The sequence below is a fragment of the Pelophylax lessonae genome (assembly GCF_965119305.1).
Source record: "Pelophylax lessonae genome assembly, chromosome: 5".
Lineage (NCBI taxonomy): Eukaryota > Metazoa > Chordata > Amphibia > Anura > Ranidae > Pelophylax > Pelophylax lessonae.
This window is the reverse complement of record NC_138772.1, coordinates 442,653,557-442,667,352: the sequence shown is the minus strand read 5'-3', so window position 1 is coordinate 442,667,352 and position 13,796 is coordinate 442,653,557. Positions and strand designations below refer to the sequence as shown.

Genomic DNA, 13,796 nt, shown 5'->3' with positions numbered 1-13,796 from the left:
AATAAAGAAAAAAAAAATAATTTTTCACAATTTTTTTAATTTTTTTTTTACATACTGTCACCAGTGCAGTGCAGTGTCATGATATAATTGGTGAGTTGGTGATCAGGGATACTGACTGGTGACAATATGTAAATGTTTAATCATTTTTTTTTTTTACATGTTTGACTACATACAGTTAACAGAGCAATACAGTGTTACCGTTTTTTTTTTTCTTTTTTTACACACTGATTGCTTATCACTGTATTTTGAATGAAAACGACTCATTCAGTGTTGACTATTGCGAGTAGCTGTGATTGGCCACAGCTAATCACATGGTACAGATGGGCGGTGATTGGCCCTGTCTTGTACCAAGTGATGACTGTGAGCAATTAAAGAGCTCATCACAATAATTTACAATGAAAGGCATGTAACAACGCCTTTCATTGTGTACAACTGTCATGTGATCTGATGTGATGGTGTAGGATGTGGGTTCACCTTTTTATTTTTAAACTCACACTTTTAAGTAGTTGTTTTGCTCCTTCTTATGCCTAATTGTTTGGAAAAAATAAAACAGATTGCGTTAGAACCTCAACCCCACCCACCCCTGTAATGGATACGACTGGTCAGTGGAGCTGAGAACTTTGTGCCTGAGAAATGCAGCGAGTTTGGATTTGGGTCAATCTGCTTTTGTCCAAAGCTGACATTTTGGTTTGGGTACACTGACCATTCAAACACTGTTGACCCATAGACTCAATTGATACATTGACGAGTTTATACAAATACAGAATTGTAAAGTTAATTTATCATACTCTTTGGAGCTACAGGAACAATTTATTGCTATGGAGGCAACCACTATACCTGGAAGTGTTGAGTGCTAAATATTCTAGTAGCTCTTCTGTAAAATACATTTTTAATACCCTTTTATGTTCTTACGGTGTCAATTAAATTACAGAGCTGCTTGTGAAGTAATATTTAATAGTATACTATATAATAGTGTATTATATTAGATTTTTTTGTAAAGCCTAATTTTATTTATTTATTTTGTGGGATTAAACTTGAATGACATCATTTTCCTAAACTGGTTTATGCAAATGAATTCTCTTTTGATTATATTTGTTAAAGATAATATTATTTCAGAAAAGGGATTTTTTTTTTTAAATTGGATGTGTTGTAGTGGTGAGCAATTTTCCTAATACATAGCTGACTTCCTGTCCAGTAATCCCGCACAAGAAATAATCAAATGTCAATTTGCTTGCTCTTATTACTGAACTGACCGACACAAAGCAATGGGCTGAACAGCAAAGTTATGTAAATGTTAAATACCTCAATTTCTGTACAAGTGTGGTACTTTGAAACATACTGTAGTTATGATGGTTGAGTGTAACTCTTTCACATAACTCACCTTTAGGAAATGTTTTCCATATATTAAGTGGTACAGAAATGAGAAAGCAGTGGAGGTCAGGTACCTGCTGCTAATCAGCTGTTTGTTGTAAAGAGAACTTGGTTCTGTTTCTGCAAAATGGCTCGTAGGTGCTTAAAGGATAATTTCACCTTTTACAGAAAAAATAATAAATGCACATATTTTTGCAGAAAAAAATATGCATTTATTCTTTTTTTTCTCCAGGGGACTGGAAAGCATTGCATCCACGCTCAGTAGATCACTGGTGCAATGTGGGCTCCTGCAAACAATGTCCCCTGGCTTTCAGTCCGTACCTCTGTATGGGTTTTCTGTTTAAAAGCCAGAGGACATGTCAGTGGACTACGAGAGCACTCATCAGCGCCCCAGCAGCCCATTTAAACTACAAGTTTGGCTACCGCAGTGGAAGATGGTACTTGTAGTTCATTTTTGGAATTTGTGAATTAATAATGTGGCTATGGGGGTGGCACAGGGAGAAGAAATTGGGAGAGGGGGGAGGGGCTGGAACATGTTACATGTTCCACCCTAATTACAGGTGGAACGCGCAACATGTTCCAAAGGTGAGCTTAGCTTAGGGAATGTATGGTCCTCTCTCTTTCCTGTGTACAGGATTGAAGAAAAAAAACAATTTAAAGAGTGTTTTCATTTTTTATTAGGAGAAATATGGAAAAATTGCACTTGTATACTTGCCATTTACAGCCAGCAGGTGGAGCTTTAGGTTAATTTTTATTTGCATATTGGGCTAATTTTAACTGATTTGCTAAAAAAAAAAAAAAACTAGTTTACAGAGTAAACAAGCTTTGGCTGTACTTCTCCTTTAAGTTGTTGTTAAACATTTTTATTAATTTTCCTATGGCAGAATGACCAGAAGTTTTAGGTAGAGGGTATTACAAAGCAAAGTAACACTTCTATTATTAATGTGTTACATTTTTACACTTGTTCATTTTTCAATGCTACCTCACTCTGCAGAGAGGTTTTCTCATAACCCTCTTTTCAGCCCAATATGAAAATCTTCTAATAAAGGCTCTTAACCACTTGCCGACTGCTCACAGTATATTTACTGCGGCAGTCAGCCCCTCACAGGCAGAGCGACGTAGGTCTACGTCGCTAGCCTGTGAGGCTCTGGGGAGCGAGTGCGCGCCGCCGGAGGCGCGCTCCCGCTCGGTCACGGACCCCCCCACGGACCCCCCCACATCGGGTCCGCCGGTCACTCGGCGATCATCGGGGGAGAGGGAGAAAGTCAGACGGCTAGTGTAAACAAGCCGCCTGTCATTCTCCCCGGTGTAGAAACGATGATCACAAGCTCTGTTTGTGGGAAAAAAAAGGACGTCAAATTTGTTTAGGTACAGCATCGCACGACCGCGCAATTGTCCGTTAAAGTCACGCAGTGCCGAATCGCAAAATACCCCCTGGTCAGGAAGGGGGTAAAATCTTCCGGGGCTTAAGTGGTTAAAGGGAAACTAATAGAGGTTTGGGTGAATTGTATTTCCTTTTTTTTTAAAGATGTTTAATCTCTTTTTTTTATTTTTATTATTATTACTATACTCATACAGTCTTTGTTTTACTAATAAATGTTTAACACGTGATGGATTAGGTATATTGCAATCAGAACACTTGTAACTTTTCCCCCCTCTGGCTACATCAAATAGAATTTGAGACTGTGCCATCTGATGAAGCATAAGTCACCTGGATTAGTCATTAAGTGCTTGAGCTACAGAGCTCTGTAAACAGGCTGATTTCAACAGCCTACTCAGCAGGCTTGAGAAAACCTTATTTATAGGAGACTAATGATCCATCGACTTATAGGAAAAATACAAGAAAGTAATACACAATATAACCTTTTTACCTGAGCAAAAAGGATTTTTAGATTTTCTGGTATTGACCATAATATGTGGTAGTGTAGTACTGCACATTTTCTTAAATATATGCAAAAGAAGGGGGGGGGGCGCAGTTTGTGACATTCACATTGCTGAAGCTTAGTAACAAAGGTAGTTCATACTATTGTCACCTCTTAATCTTTATTCTATGTTTCAATTTAAAATAATTTGCGGTACATTATATTTTGTGTCTCTGTAGTAATTTCTTCACTTTTGCTTCTCAGGTTTTCTTCAAAGAAATCTTCCTTTATATTCTGGAAACCTCTACAAGTTCTTTTGATCATAAATGGATGGTTATTCAGACTTTGACAAGGATCTGCGCAGGTACGAAACAAGCAGTTGCCCTGCCTTCATATCACTCACTATGTAACTGTCACTTTCTCTCCCCGCTTCTGCTTAATATTTGTTGTAGCCTAAGTGACTGTCTGTAATCAGCTACGTTCTCCTCAATGTCTCCTGCAGATGCACAAGGTGTGGTGGATATTTATGTCAATTATGATTGTGACTTGAATGCAGCGAACATCTTTGAAAGATTGGTTAATGATCTCTCGAAGATTGCTCAAGGAAGAGGCAGTCAAGAACTTGGCATGTCAAATGTTCAGGTATGTAATTACTGTTTAATATATAATCTCCCTGTATTGAGATTTTTTTTTTGTACTGCTAGAGACCATTAAATTAAGTCATTCAACTAATTTTTGGTTATTTAAAAGTTAGCTTTAAAAGCTAGTTATTGGTTTGAAAGACTTGTGATTAACTTCTGTCTCTTTACCTAAGTATGTATAATTCTAACTTTAATTTTCTCATTAGAATGGAACAAAATTCTCAAAATTGAGTCCAGCTAAATGTGTCCAGTGTTTGATTTTTCCAGCAGCATCTTTTTAGATGTGTGGCCTCTGTATCCCAGAAGTTGGTGCTGCTTTCATCATATTTGTGCAGTGTATTCTCTTTCTGCTTGGTTGTCCTTAAAGAGGAGCTTCTCTCTGGGGGGGGGGGGGACATAAAAATTAGAAAGTAGCTGCTGATTTGTAATAAAAAGGACACTTACCTTTCCAGGGATCCAGCACCATCCTCACCCAGGCTAGTTCTTTACTAGCCTTTGGGTTCCCGGCACTGGCATACTAACTGTGAGAAACTGGCTGTGCTGCTTTTGGCTCCACAGCCTTCTGCCCACTGCACATGCGTGACCCAAGCTGGGCTTTGTGAATGGTCCAACAATGTTCTGGGACCTGTGATGTATTCCAGAAGACTGCGGGGAGGGGGAGAGGAGAACAAGCGGGAGTGGGTATGTGTCAAAATTGGGTACTCACGCCCCCCCCCCCCCCCCCCAAATAAATGTATTGACAAATGTGGGAGGGGGACTTAAATTAGAACTTTCCCTTTTGGGTGAAGTTCCGCTTTAAACTGTGTATGTCCGAGCAACAAAACATTCAAGGCAAAACCTACACCTTTTCCCCGTGATTTATCCCTTTAGAGACGTTGCAACTTAAGTACAGAAAAATACCTGCTGATCTGCCAGAGATGCCATCAGCTCCTTGTTTACTTGTGATATATTTTTTTGTGGGCTAATATTGCAAGAATTGGTGTCCCTGCCTGTTGATAAGTTACTGAATTGCACCCATCCTTCTCATCTGTACAGCATAGGGACTGATTGTTATGTTTGCATAGTAAGAACAGGGAGGTCTCTCCAAGATAACAGAGAATAATACACAGGACATCACATTGTTAGGGGTTTACATATTAAGAAGTATCGAGGGTTACACTTTTTTTTGCCAGGGCATATAATTGTAAAGTGACATTTATGTTTTAGGTTCACTTTTTTGTCTCATGACAACTTTCTCTTGGTAAATCACAGAAATACTTATTGCATATGTGTGGGATCGTTAATTTTTTAAATGCATTATTTTATTTCCTACCTTAGGTTGCTCCTTCCTAATGCTTTTCTTATTACACCCCTTATTAAAAAAAAAAAAAAAAAAGTTATTGCAACCTAAAGCTTTTACAGTCAGTGACGTAAAATTGGTAAAGTCAGCTGTTCCATACAATAATATCTATAGTGAAAAGAAAAAGAAAATGTATTGTAAGAAAAGGGAAGCTGGTTTTTAATATATTTTAGTATAATTATTGTAATCCTCGCAAAGAAAATAGTGACATCACAGTGGGTTTATTCAAATTCACTGTTTGCATAAATCAGCAGGTCATAGTTACATAGGTTAAAAAAAGACACAAGTCCATCTAGCTCAACCAATAAAAAATAAAAAACAGTAAAGAAAACACATATGTATCTCTATACTAGGGCTATAAACGTATGGAATTGTGTTTAATAATTACCAATTGTGTAAATATATTATATGTAAGTGAGAGATAAAGAAGAAAAAAAAAGATTTAAAAAAAAAAAAAATGGGACACTTTTGATGGGACTTTTTTTTTTTCTGTCACTCTTCTATGTTTCTATGTTAGCTAAGCCTGAAATGTGTTTCAGAAAAAAACAGATTTAAAAAAAAAAAAATGGGACACTCTTTTTCTGTCACTCTTCTCTTCTTCTATGTTTCTATGTTAGCTAAGCCTGAAATGTGTTTCAGAAAAAAACAGATTTAAAAAAAAAAAATGGGACACTCTTTTTCTGTCACTCTTCTCTTCTTCTATGTTTCTATGTTAGCTTAGCCTGAAATGTGTTTTTAAACCTTGGGGAGGAGATGGTGGACATAATACAAACACTGCATGTGGATGGTGAATTTTTATAGAAAAAAATTCATTATATGATGGCTTGGTATGTACTGCAAAGCAAAATATATATGCTGCTGGGGAATGTTGAGGGGGAGTTCAAGCAACCCTTTTGATTTCCCTGCATGGCCAATGCAAAGGTTTGTTTTAGCCTCGGTTCACACTGATGCGATGCGGGAAGGCTGCGAATTCGCAGCCTGTTCCCGCATCGCGCACGCACCCCCGGCAGTTCACACTGCCATATGCGATACGCTGGGGGTGTCAATGTAATCTTAACGACACCCCCAGTTTGATCGCATATCGCAGTGCGATCGTGCAGTTTGCACAGGATCGGATCGCACAAGTGTGAACCACTGTGCGATCCGATCCTGATGCGGCTTCCAAAAAGGGTCCCTGAGCGTGTTTGCTGCGGCTGCGGTGCGAATTTAGCCATACAAAGTGTATGGTTAAACTCGCACCGCACAGCCGATCACATGTAATGAAGGAGCATTGCGCTCCGACATTACATGCGAACCCGGCACTCGCACAAGTGTGAACCGGGGCTTAATCTTAAAACCAGTTTCCCTACACATTACCAATTTTCTTAGCTACTACATACAATTTTTTTTTATATATTTTTATACACTAGATTAGGCAAATGGAAAACTGAGTTAGGTCCGGTTCACACTTATGCGATGCGGGAAGGCTGCGAATCCGCAGCCTGTTCCCGCATCGCACACGCACCCCCGGCAGTTCACACTGCCATATGCGATACGCTGGGGGTGTCAATGTAATCTTAACGACACCCCCAGTTTGATCGCATATCGCAGTGCGATCGTGCAGTTTGCACAGGATCGGATCGCACAAGTGTGAACCGCTGTGCGATCCGATCCTGATGCGGCTTCCAAAAAGGGTCCTGTGCGTGTTGGCTGCGGTGCGAATTTAGCCATACAAAGTGTATGGCTAAACTCGCACCGCACAGCCGATCGCATGTAATGAAGGAGCAGTGCGCTCCGACATTACATGCGAACCCCGCACTCGCATAAGTGTGAACCGGGGCTTAAGGTTACCTGAAAAAATTCAGTGAGATATCCCAGTCCATAAGAGACAAAAAAAAAATTTGTAGAATAATATTTTAAAAGTATACAATTTAACATTAGCTATATATAAAGAAAGCATCTGTCTTGGTTTTCTCATAGTCCATTGTAATTTTGAAAATATTTGTAGCTGGTGTTAATTTGAATACATTTTTTTTTTCATATTTTCCTAAGTTTTCTTGGAATTGTTATCAGACTAAATGATTTCCCTGCCAGTGGTGCCTAGAATAGAGGCCAATGGGAAGACCGTTTTTATGTAGATAGAACTGACAGTAATGTGCTTGTGTTTTGTTAGTTGAGTTGTCACTGTTTTTCAACACTATCTAATGTGTTTTGTATTGAAGGAATTAAGTCTGCGGAAGAAAGGACTGGAGTGCCTGGTGTCCATATTAAAATGTATGGTGGAGTGGAGCAAAGACCTTTATGTTAATCCAAACTCTCAGACTACTCTGGGTATGTATTATCTCATTCTTATCCTAGAGCAGGATTTCTCAACCAGAGTTTCATGGAACCCTAGGGTTCCCCCTGAAGTTGCTGGGGCTTCTTTGAGCAATTTCTGCCTCTCAAAATTCCCACTGACCTCTTTGATCTTTTTAGCTCTGTGCAACGAGGGATGTCTTCCCAATGACCACAAGCATAAGGAGCATTCTGTGTCATCCCACTGACCATCACAATAATGTATCAAGATTTGTAGGTATAGAAATTTTTAGCAGGGGTTCCCTGACACCGCAAGTTATTTTAAGGATTCCTTAATGTTGAGCGAGAAGCTGCCTTAGAGGCTAAGTTCACCTATTTATTAAACTATCATTTGCAGTCAGTGTATTCAAAAGCACTGTGCACCCTTGAAATATTGTGCTGCGTTTAAAGTATTTGTTACCCCAACATTTCCTATTCCTGATATGTGCCTGCTGTAGTAAAAAATAAAAAAAAAGTATCCTGTTCTCTTTGTATTGCTTCCTTTATGTGAAATCCCTGATGTTCTTGCCAGTCCCTCTGCTTTCCTATTAAAAACTGACCACACTAAGCAGGAGAACACATCGTGGTCAGTTCTCTAGCTATGCTTGGAACTCAGCCTGCTCTCCTCCAATGATCAGACTTGTCCTGACAGGCCCCCTCTGCACAGCCATTCGCTGGGAAGCTCAGTGTGCTGCTGCTGCTGCTTTTCTTTCCCCCCAGCTTTTATGCAGCTGAGAACAGAGGGAATGTGATCACTTATATAAAAGGGAAAAAAGGTATTTATAATGTTTTTTTTATTTTTATATCTATAAACAAATGTTTTGTCTTTCATTTTTATTTTAAACTGAATGGGTTGTTTTTCAAGATGATAGTTTACAAACACTTTAAGGCATACCTCTAAGTTGTTGAGGTCTCCCAGGGAGACGAGAGAGCCTGAGAAAGCCGGGAAGTGGGAGACGTCCCTTCCCACTGTTTGTTAAAGAAGTCCAGGGACTAGTTGGCAGCTAGGATTACTTTTACAAGAGAGCCGACTGCTGGCTCTAAAAAACGGGTTCTGGGATGATGCCTGTAGCTGCAGGCATCATATAGGTATAAGCACTTGAAGTCTAGCGACCTATGGGTACGTCATTGATCCGGAAGTGGTTAAGCATTCCTCGGTATTGAAAAAGTTGACAGAGGCTGCCTTAGAGGCTAATTTCACCTATTTAATAAACCAGACACTGTTCACCTTTGAATTATTGTGTTTAGTTTAAACATACCTGTAGGTCATTAGCTGTACCCTCAAGCCCTCATGAGTAACTCCCACTGTAAAGATCAGTCCTGTAATGCCTAGGATCCTGGATGTTTTATTGGGCTCTTAACCTTCGCACTGGGAGGAAGGCTCTTCCCCATTCAAAATTGGTGCATGTGAAGTGCGCTTCCCCTGCAGTATCAAAACGAAGCTCAGCCACTGCTTTTACAGGGGGAAAGCGTGTCCACACTTCAACATTTGAGGTCTATTATTATTATTAGGATATATGATGCAGCGCTTTACAATATAGAGGGACAGTACAGCTACAATACAATTCAAGACAAGAGGGTTAAGAGGGCGGGCCCTGCTAGTGAGCGCTTACAGTCAATAGACCTCTGATGTCTTAAAAGAGAACCCATCGTGCACTTTACAGGAGTGAGCACCAATTCTAGGACCATCATTTACTGTTAACTCTAAACTGATGAGCTACAAAGGTTTTAAAGAATCACCTATGGACAATCTGGGATACCGTAGGTTTTCATTATTTAGCTGGCGCACACAATTTGATGCAAATTTGGTATCCACTCCACATAACCTTATCCTTTATATTTTACCAAAAAAAATGGGTATTATACTGTTTGTGCGCATTAATATTATTTGAGTATGTTTTACTAAAAAATAGATTTGGTAAACATAAGCACATTTATCATGTGACATAAAAATTGCAATTGTCAACATTCTGCTTTCAGGAAATATATAATTTTTTGGGGTGTTTAATTAATCGTCAAGCCTAAAATGTGCATTTTAATGTGTGCAAATTAATTTTTTTTTTTTTTTTTAAATGGCTTTGGCAGTGAAAGGTTAAGGGATTTCCTATCACTTTCACACATCAGGAAGTGAGATAAAATATCTAGCAACTATGGTAAATCCTCTCAAAGGCCTTTTTCACATGGGCCGTACAATACTGTACACCTCTGTAGGGTTATGTTTACCTGCAGGGTAATGCACTGTTGTTCTGTACATCTCCATGCTGGCAGTCTCATTGATGTCTTTCAGGGCATGGATACAGCCGCTGTGTCCCAATATGAGATCCGTGTTGGTGCTGGTGTGGGTCCCCAAATGCAATGGGGGACACATACCCATACCCACACAGATGTCATATATTGCGACACAGCGGTTTTGCCTGTGCAGTTGCTGTGTCCCAATAGACATCAGGAATGCATGAAACACTACTGTATTCCAGAGCGAGCAAACATGGCCTTGCACAGACATATGGTATTCTACGCCTTCTAGGAACAAAGCCTTAGACCAGGCATCACTAAATGGCGGACCCCGGTCCAGATCCGGACCATGTCACTGTCCCATATGGACCCACAATCATGCTATTTAGAAGTTAGCTCTGTCCCCCAGCCTCTGCTGCTTTCATTATCGCAGGGAGCAGAAGACTGGACAGATCAGGAGCGAGAGGCACAGTAGCACAGCAGGGAGGACGGGAGCAGGAGTTGACAGATAATTTTGCAGATTAACTAGCAGATGGTTGGTTCAAAGTACACAGAGCGGTCCTAGGAACCAACCACCAGCTCGTTAATATGCAAAGTTAACTTCGGCAGCTCCCGCTCTCCATGCAGTGCTACTGTGCCTCTCGCTCCCAATCTGTCCTGCCTCCCGCTCTCTGCTCTGTGTACCTGTCAGGTAGTGGAGTGAGGGGGGCAGAGGACCTGGCACTGATGGATGGGGAAGCAGGGGATGCTGTATGTGAACATACAGAGAGCTCAACTTTGGAGGGGGTTGATGTAACGGGGCAGAGCACATTACTGTGTGTGTGTGGCAGTGGTGTGAAGGGGGCAGAAAGGACTCATGGGGAAGGGGGTGGTGTAAAGGGACAGAGAGCCATATTGTTGGGTGGTAGTGTAAAGGGACAGAGAGCCCTAATGGGTGGTAGTGTAAAGGGCCAGAGAGCTCTGCTGTGGGGGGTAGGCAGAGGAGGACACTACCATTGGGGATGAAGTGAGGGGGCAGAGGACACTGCTGGGGGGGGGGGGGGGGGGAGTTGTCGATGTGAAGGGGGTGTTAAGAACACTACTGTGAAGGAGCAGAGGACACTAATGTAAGAAAGGGATTGTGAGAGGAGTGGGGGGCTGTGATGTGAAGGACCTGACTCAAGGGACAAATATGTGGTTCGGACCTCTGCTGGAAGAAAAGTGATCAGACCTTCTGGAATTTTTATTAAATACCCTAGGCTTAGACAATTGTCTCTAGAACAAATGTCCCCACTGAAAAGATTTCCCTGTGTTAGTAGAGTGATATAAAAAATTTTAATGTTAAAGTTTTCCTTATTTTCCCTTCCTGACAGTGGTGGAGACACAGCAGTACATTTATAATGTATATCAGCGGCAATTGCTTTTTGATACTGAAAAGGAGTAATGTTTGCTTTGTTTTCCTTGTATTTGCTGGGAACATATGCCCACACATTTCAATAATATTTTTTATTTTACAGGGCAGGAAAAACCTGTAGAGCAAGAGACCAATGAGACCAAGCACCCGGAGACCATCAATCGATATGGAAGTCTAAACTCATTGGATTCTACCACATCATCAGGCATCGGCAGCTACAGCACACAGATGTCTGGCACAGACAACCCAGAACAGTTTGAAGTTTTGAAACAGCAAAAAGAGATTATAGAGCAAGGAATTGATTTGTAAGTTTGGCTGCTTTTTAGGATTGCTGCTGCTGTTAAACCCTGTGTGGTTCTTGTTTATGAGAATAATTTTGTAACCTATCCAGAATAAAAAGTCTGCTTTCTGAAAATCATGAAACACTTAAGAAATAATGTTTTCTTTTAGAGAAGTTTGTTGTATCTCTACCCTGCCCAATTCCTAAAAATCCAACAGAAATCACATGAAAAAGACCAGAGGAACAGTGAATGCAGAGAAAATACTGCAATCATCCACAAATGATATTTTAGTTATGGTTGAACCCTCTGGCTTATTGTGTATTTCATTGGTTAGAGTACCATAGCAGATTTTAATTCTTCCCCAAGCTAAGGTTTTTTGTCAAACAAGGTAGTATCCTGCTGCATACCCGGCAAGAGCAAGACCGACTCATTTGTTCTACACCAGGTGGGAGGAAGTGGACACTCCAATACATTTATCAATCTGCTGGAGTCATATGTATACATTGCGGCTTTGAAGTGCTTTATCGGGATTATGGCTTAAGCTATCAGCTTTATCCCTCGCATTAAAGCATTTTGAGTGTCTGGTAAGCCAATGGATCCCTTTCAGAAGCAGCACGAGAGGTCACCCCCCCCCCCTCCTGCCGCTTGCTGGTGTTTCTCGGGCTTACTGTTCTTACCGGCGATCCAGGAACCGATCCGACGGTTCGCATGGCTGGTCACAGAGGTGAGGAGAGACCAGATTGTCTCTCCTCGCCTCTATAATCTAGGAGAACTGGAGTGGCGTAATGACATCACTTCCAATCTAGGGCGGAGGTAAACTTTTTTTTTTTTTTTTTTTTTTTTATGAAACCTAAGTTCTGTTTTTTTTTTGTTTTTGTTTTTGTTTTTTTTTGTTTTCTTGATCTAAAGCTTTCAAAGGTAGAGGATAGATTTGTGGTCTTATAGACCCCAGATCTCTTCATAAAGAAGACCTATCAACCCTTATTTCTATCAAAAGGGATTTTTACATTATAAATAAAAGTGATAAAAAAAAAAAATTAGGGACAGTGTAAAAATAAAACAAAAATTGAAAAAAAAAAATTTAAAGTGTCCCCATCCTTGTAGATTTTTAGGTAACGTTGTTTGCCGCCATTCCACGAGCGTAAACAGTTTTAAAGCGTGACATTTTGGATATCTAGTTACTCGGCAGAACAACATCTTTTATATTTTACTAAAAAAAGGTTTGAAAACCTGCACAAATACTGTGTAACATAGAAAATAGCAACAATCGCCATTCTGTTCTCTATAGTTCTATGGTCTCTGCTAATATAATATATATATATATATATATATATATATATATATATATATTATTTATATAGGTGTGTGTGTATATGTGTATACATATGTGTGTGTGTGTATATATATATATATATATATATATATATATATATATATATATTTGTTTTTCTAGCAAAAAATACAGATTTTTTTTTTGTCAACAAAAAGTGCCAGAAAAGGCCTGGCAAAATGTCAACTGCCATTCGGCGAATTAAAAAAACGGTTGACATTTGGGCCGTGTGTATGGCACCCTGTCCGACAGAAGCCAGCCAAGCATGCTGAAAAACCACGGCTGATCAGCACTCTCAGCCAATGGTGGAGAGCACTGATCGGAGTGTTCTGGCAGACATTTATGTCAGAACATAATAGCTCAGCGGGGTAGATCGCTGTACTAATGTCAGATCGTTAGTTCAGCTGCTCTGACTGGAGCTGACAGTTTGTTTTTCGTTCAACCAGAAAGAACGAATAATGTGTACCAGACTTAATTCAGCAGATTATAATGTATTGATTCAGAAGAATTCGAATCAATACTTCTATGAGAAGCAGTCACCTGTCATTTTATTCTGTACAACATATTGTGTATGTAACACTTTTAAAAATAAAGTTATAGTGCATTCATCCCACAGTAACAAAAATAAAATATACACAAACTTAGAATATAGTTGATTATTTTCTAATCAAAGTTCGGAACACATTCTGAAAAAAACTTGGTTGTGCACTATCCAGCAGCAACTAATTGGCTTTTAGTTTTCCTGCAGTCCCTTCGGTTAGGAGATTTTAAAGAAGAATTCCAGATATAGGTATTTTTTACATAGTTACACTGCTGGGACAAATGTAACTATGCATATACCATACCTGACCGATGCTCGGAAACTGGAAATCCCTGAAGCAGACCCCATTAACAGTGTTCTCCACTTGCTTCAGAGTTCGGTGCTGAGTGGCTTCACTGCTGCATTCTGAACACAAAATGTTGGCCACATTTTCCTAATGTAAAAGGTTTTCTGGACAAAGTGAGGAGGCATGGTTGTGACATCCATACATCAC

At 39.9% G+C, this 13,796-nt stretch overlaps 1 protein-coding gene across 1 annotated transcript in view; it reads left to right on the top strand.

The window, feature by feature from the left end:
• Window positions 1–13,796, top strand: part of ARFGEF1 (ARF guanine nucleotide exchange factor 1) — a 319,100-nt gene that overhangs the window by 195,303 nt on the left and 110,001 nt on the right. Inside the window, exons 11-14 of the mRNA XM_082258428.1 lie at window positions 3,498–3,597; window positions 3,736–3,875; window positions 7,415–7,523; window positions 11,255–11,456. Of these exons, the coding sequence (XP_082114554.1) occupies window positions 3,498–3,597; window positions 3,736–3,875; window positions 7,415–7,523; window positions 11,255–11,456 (551 nt within the window). The remainder of the gene's footprint in view (window positions 1–3,497; window positions 3,598–3,735; window positions 3,876–7,414; window positions 7,524–11,254; window positions 11,457–13,796) is intronic.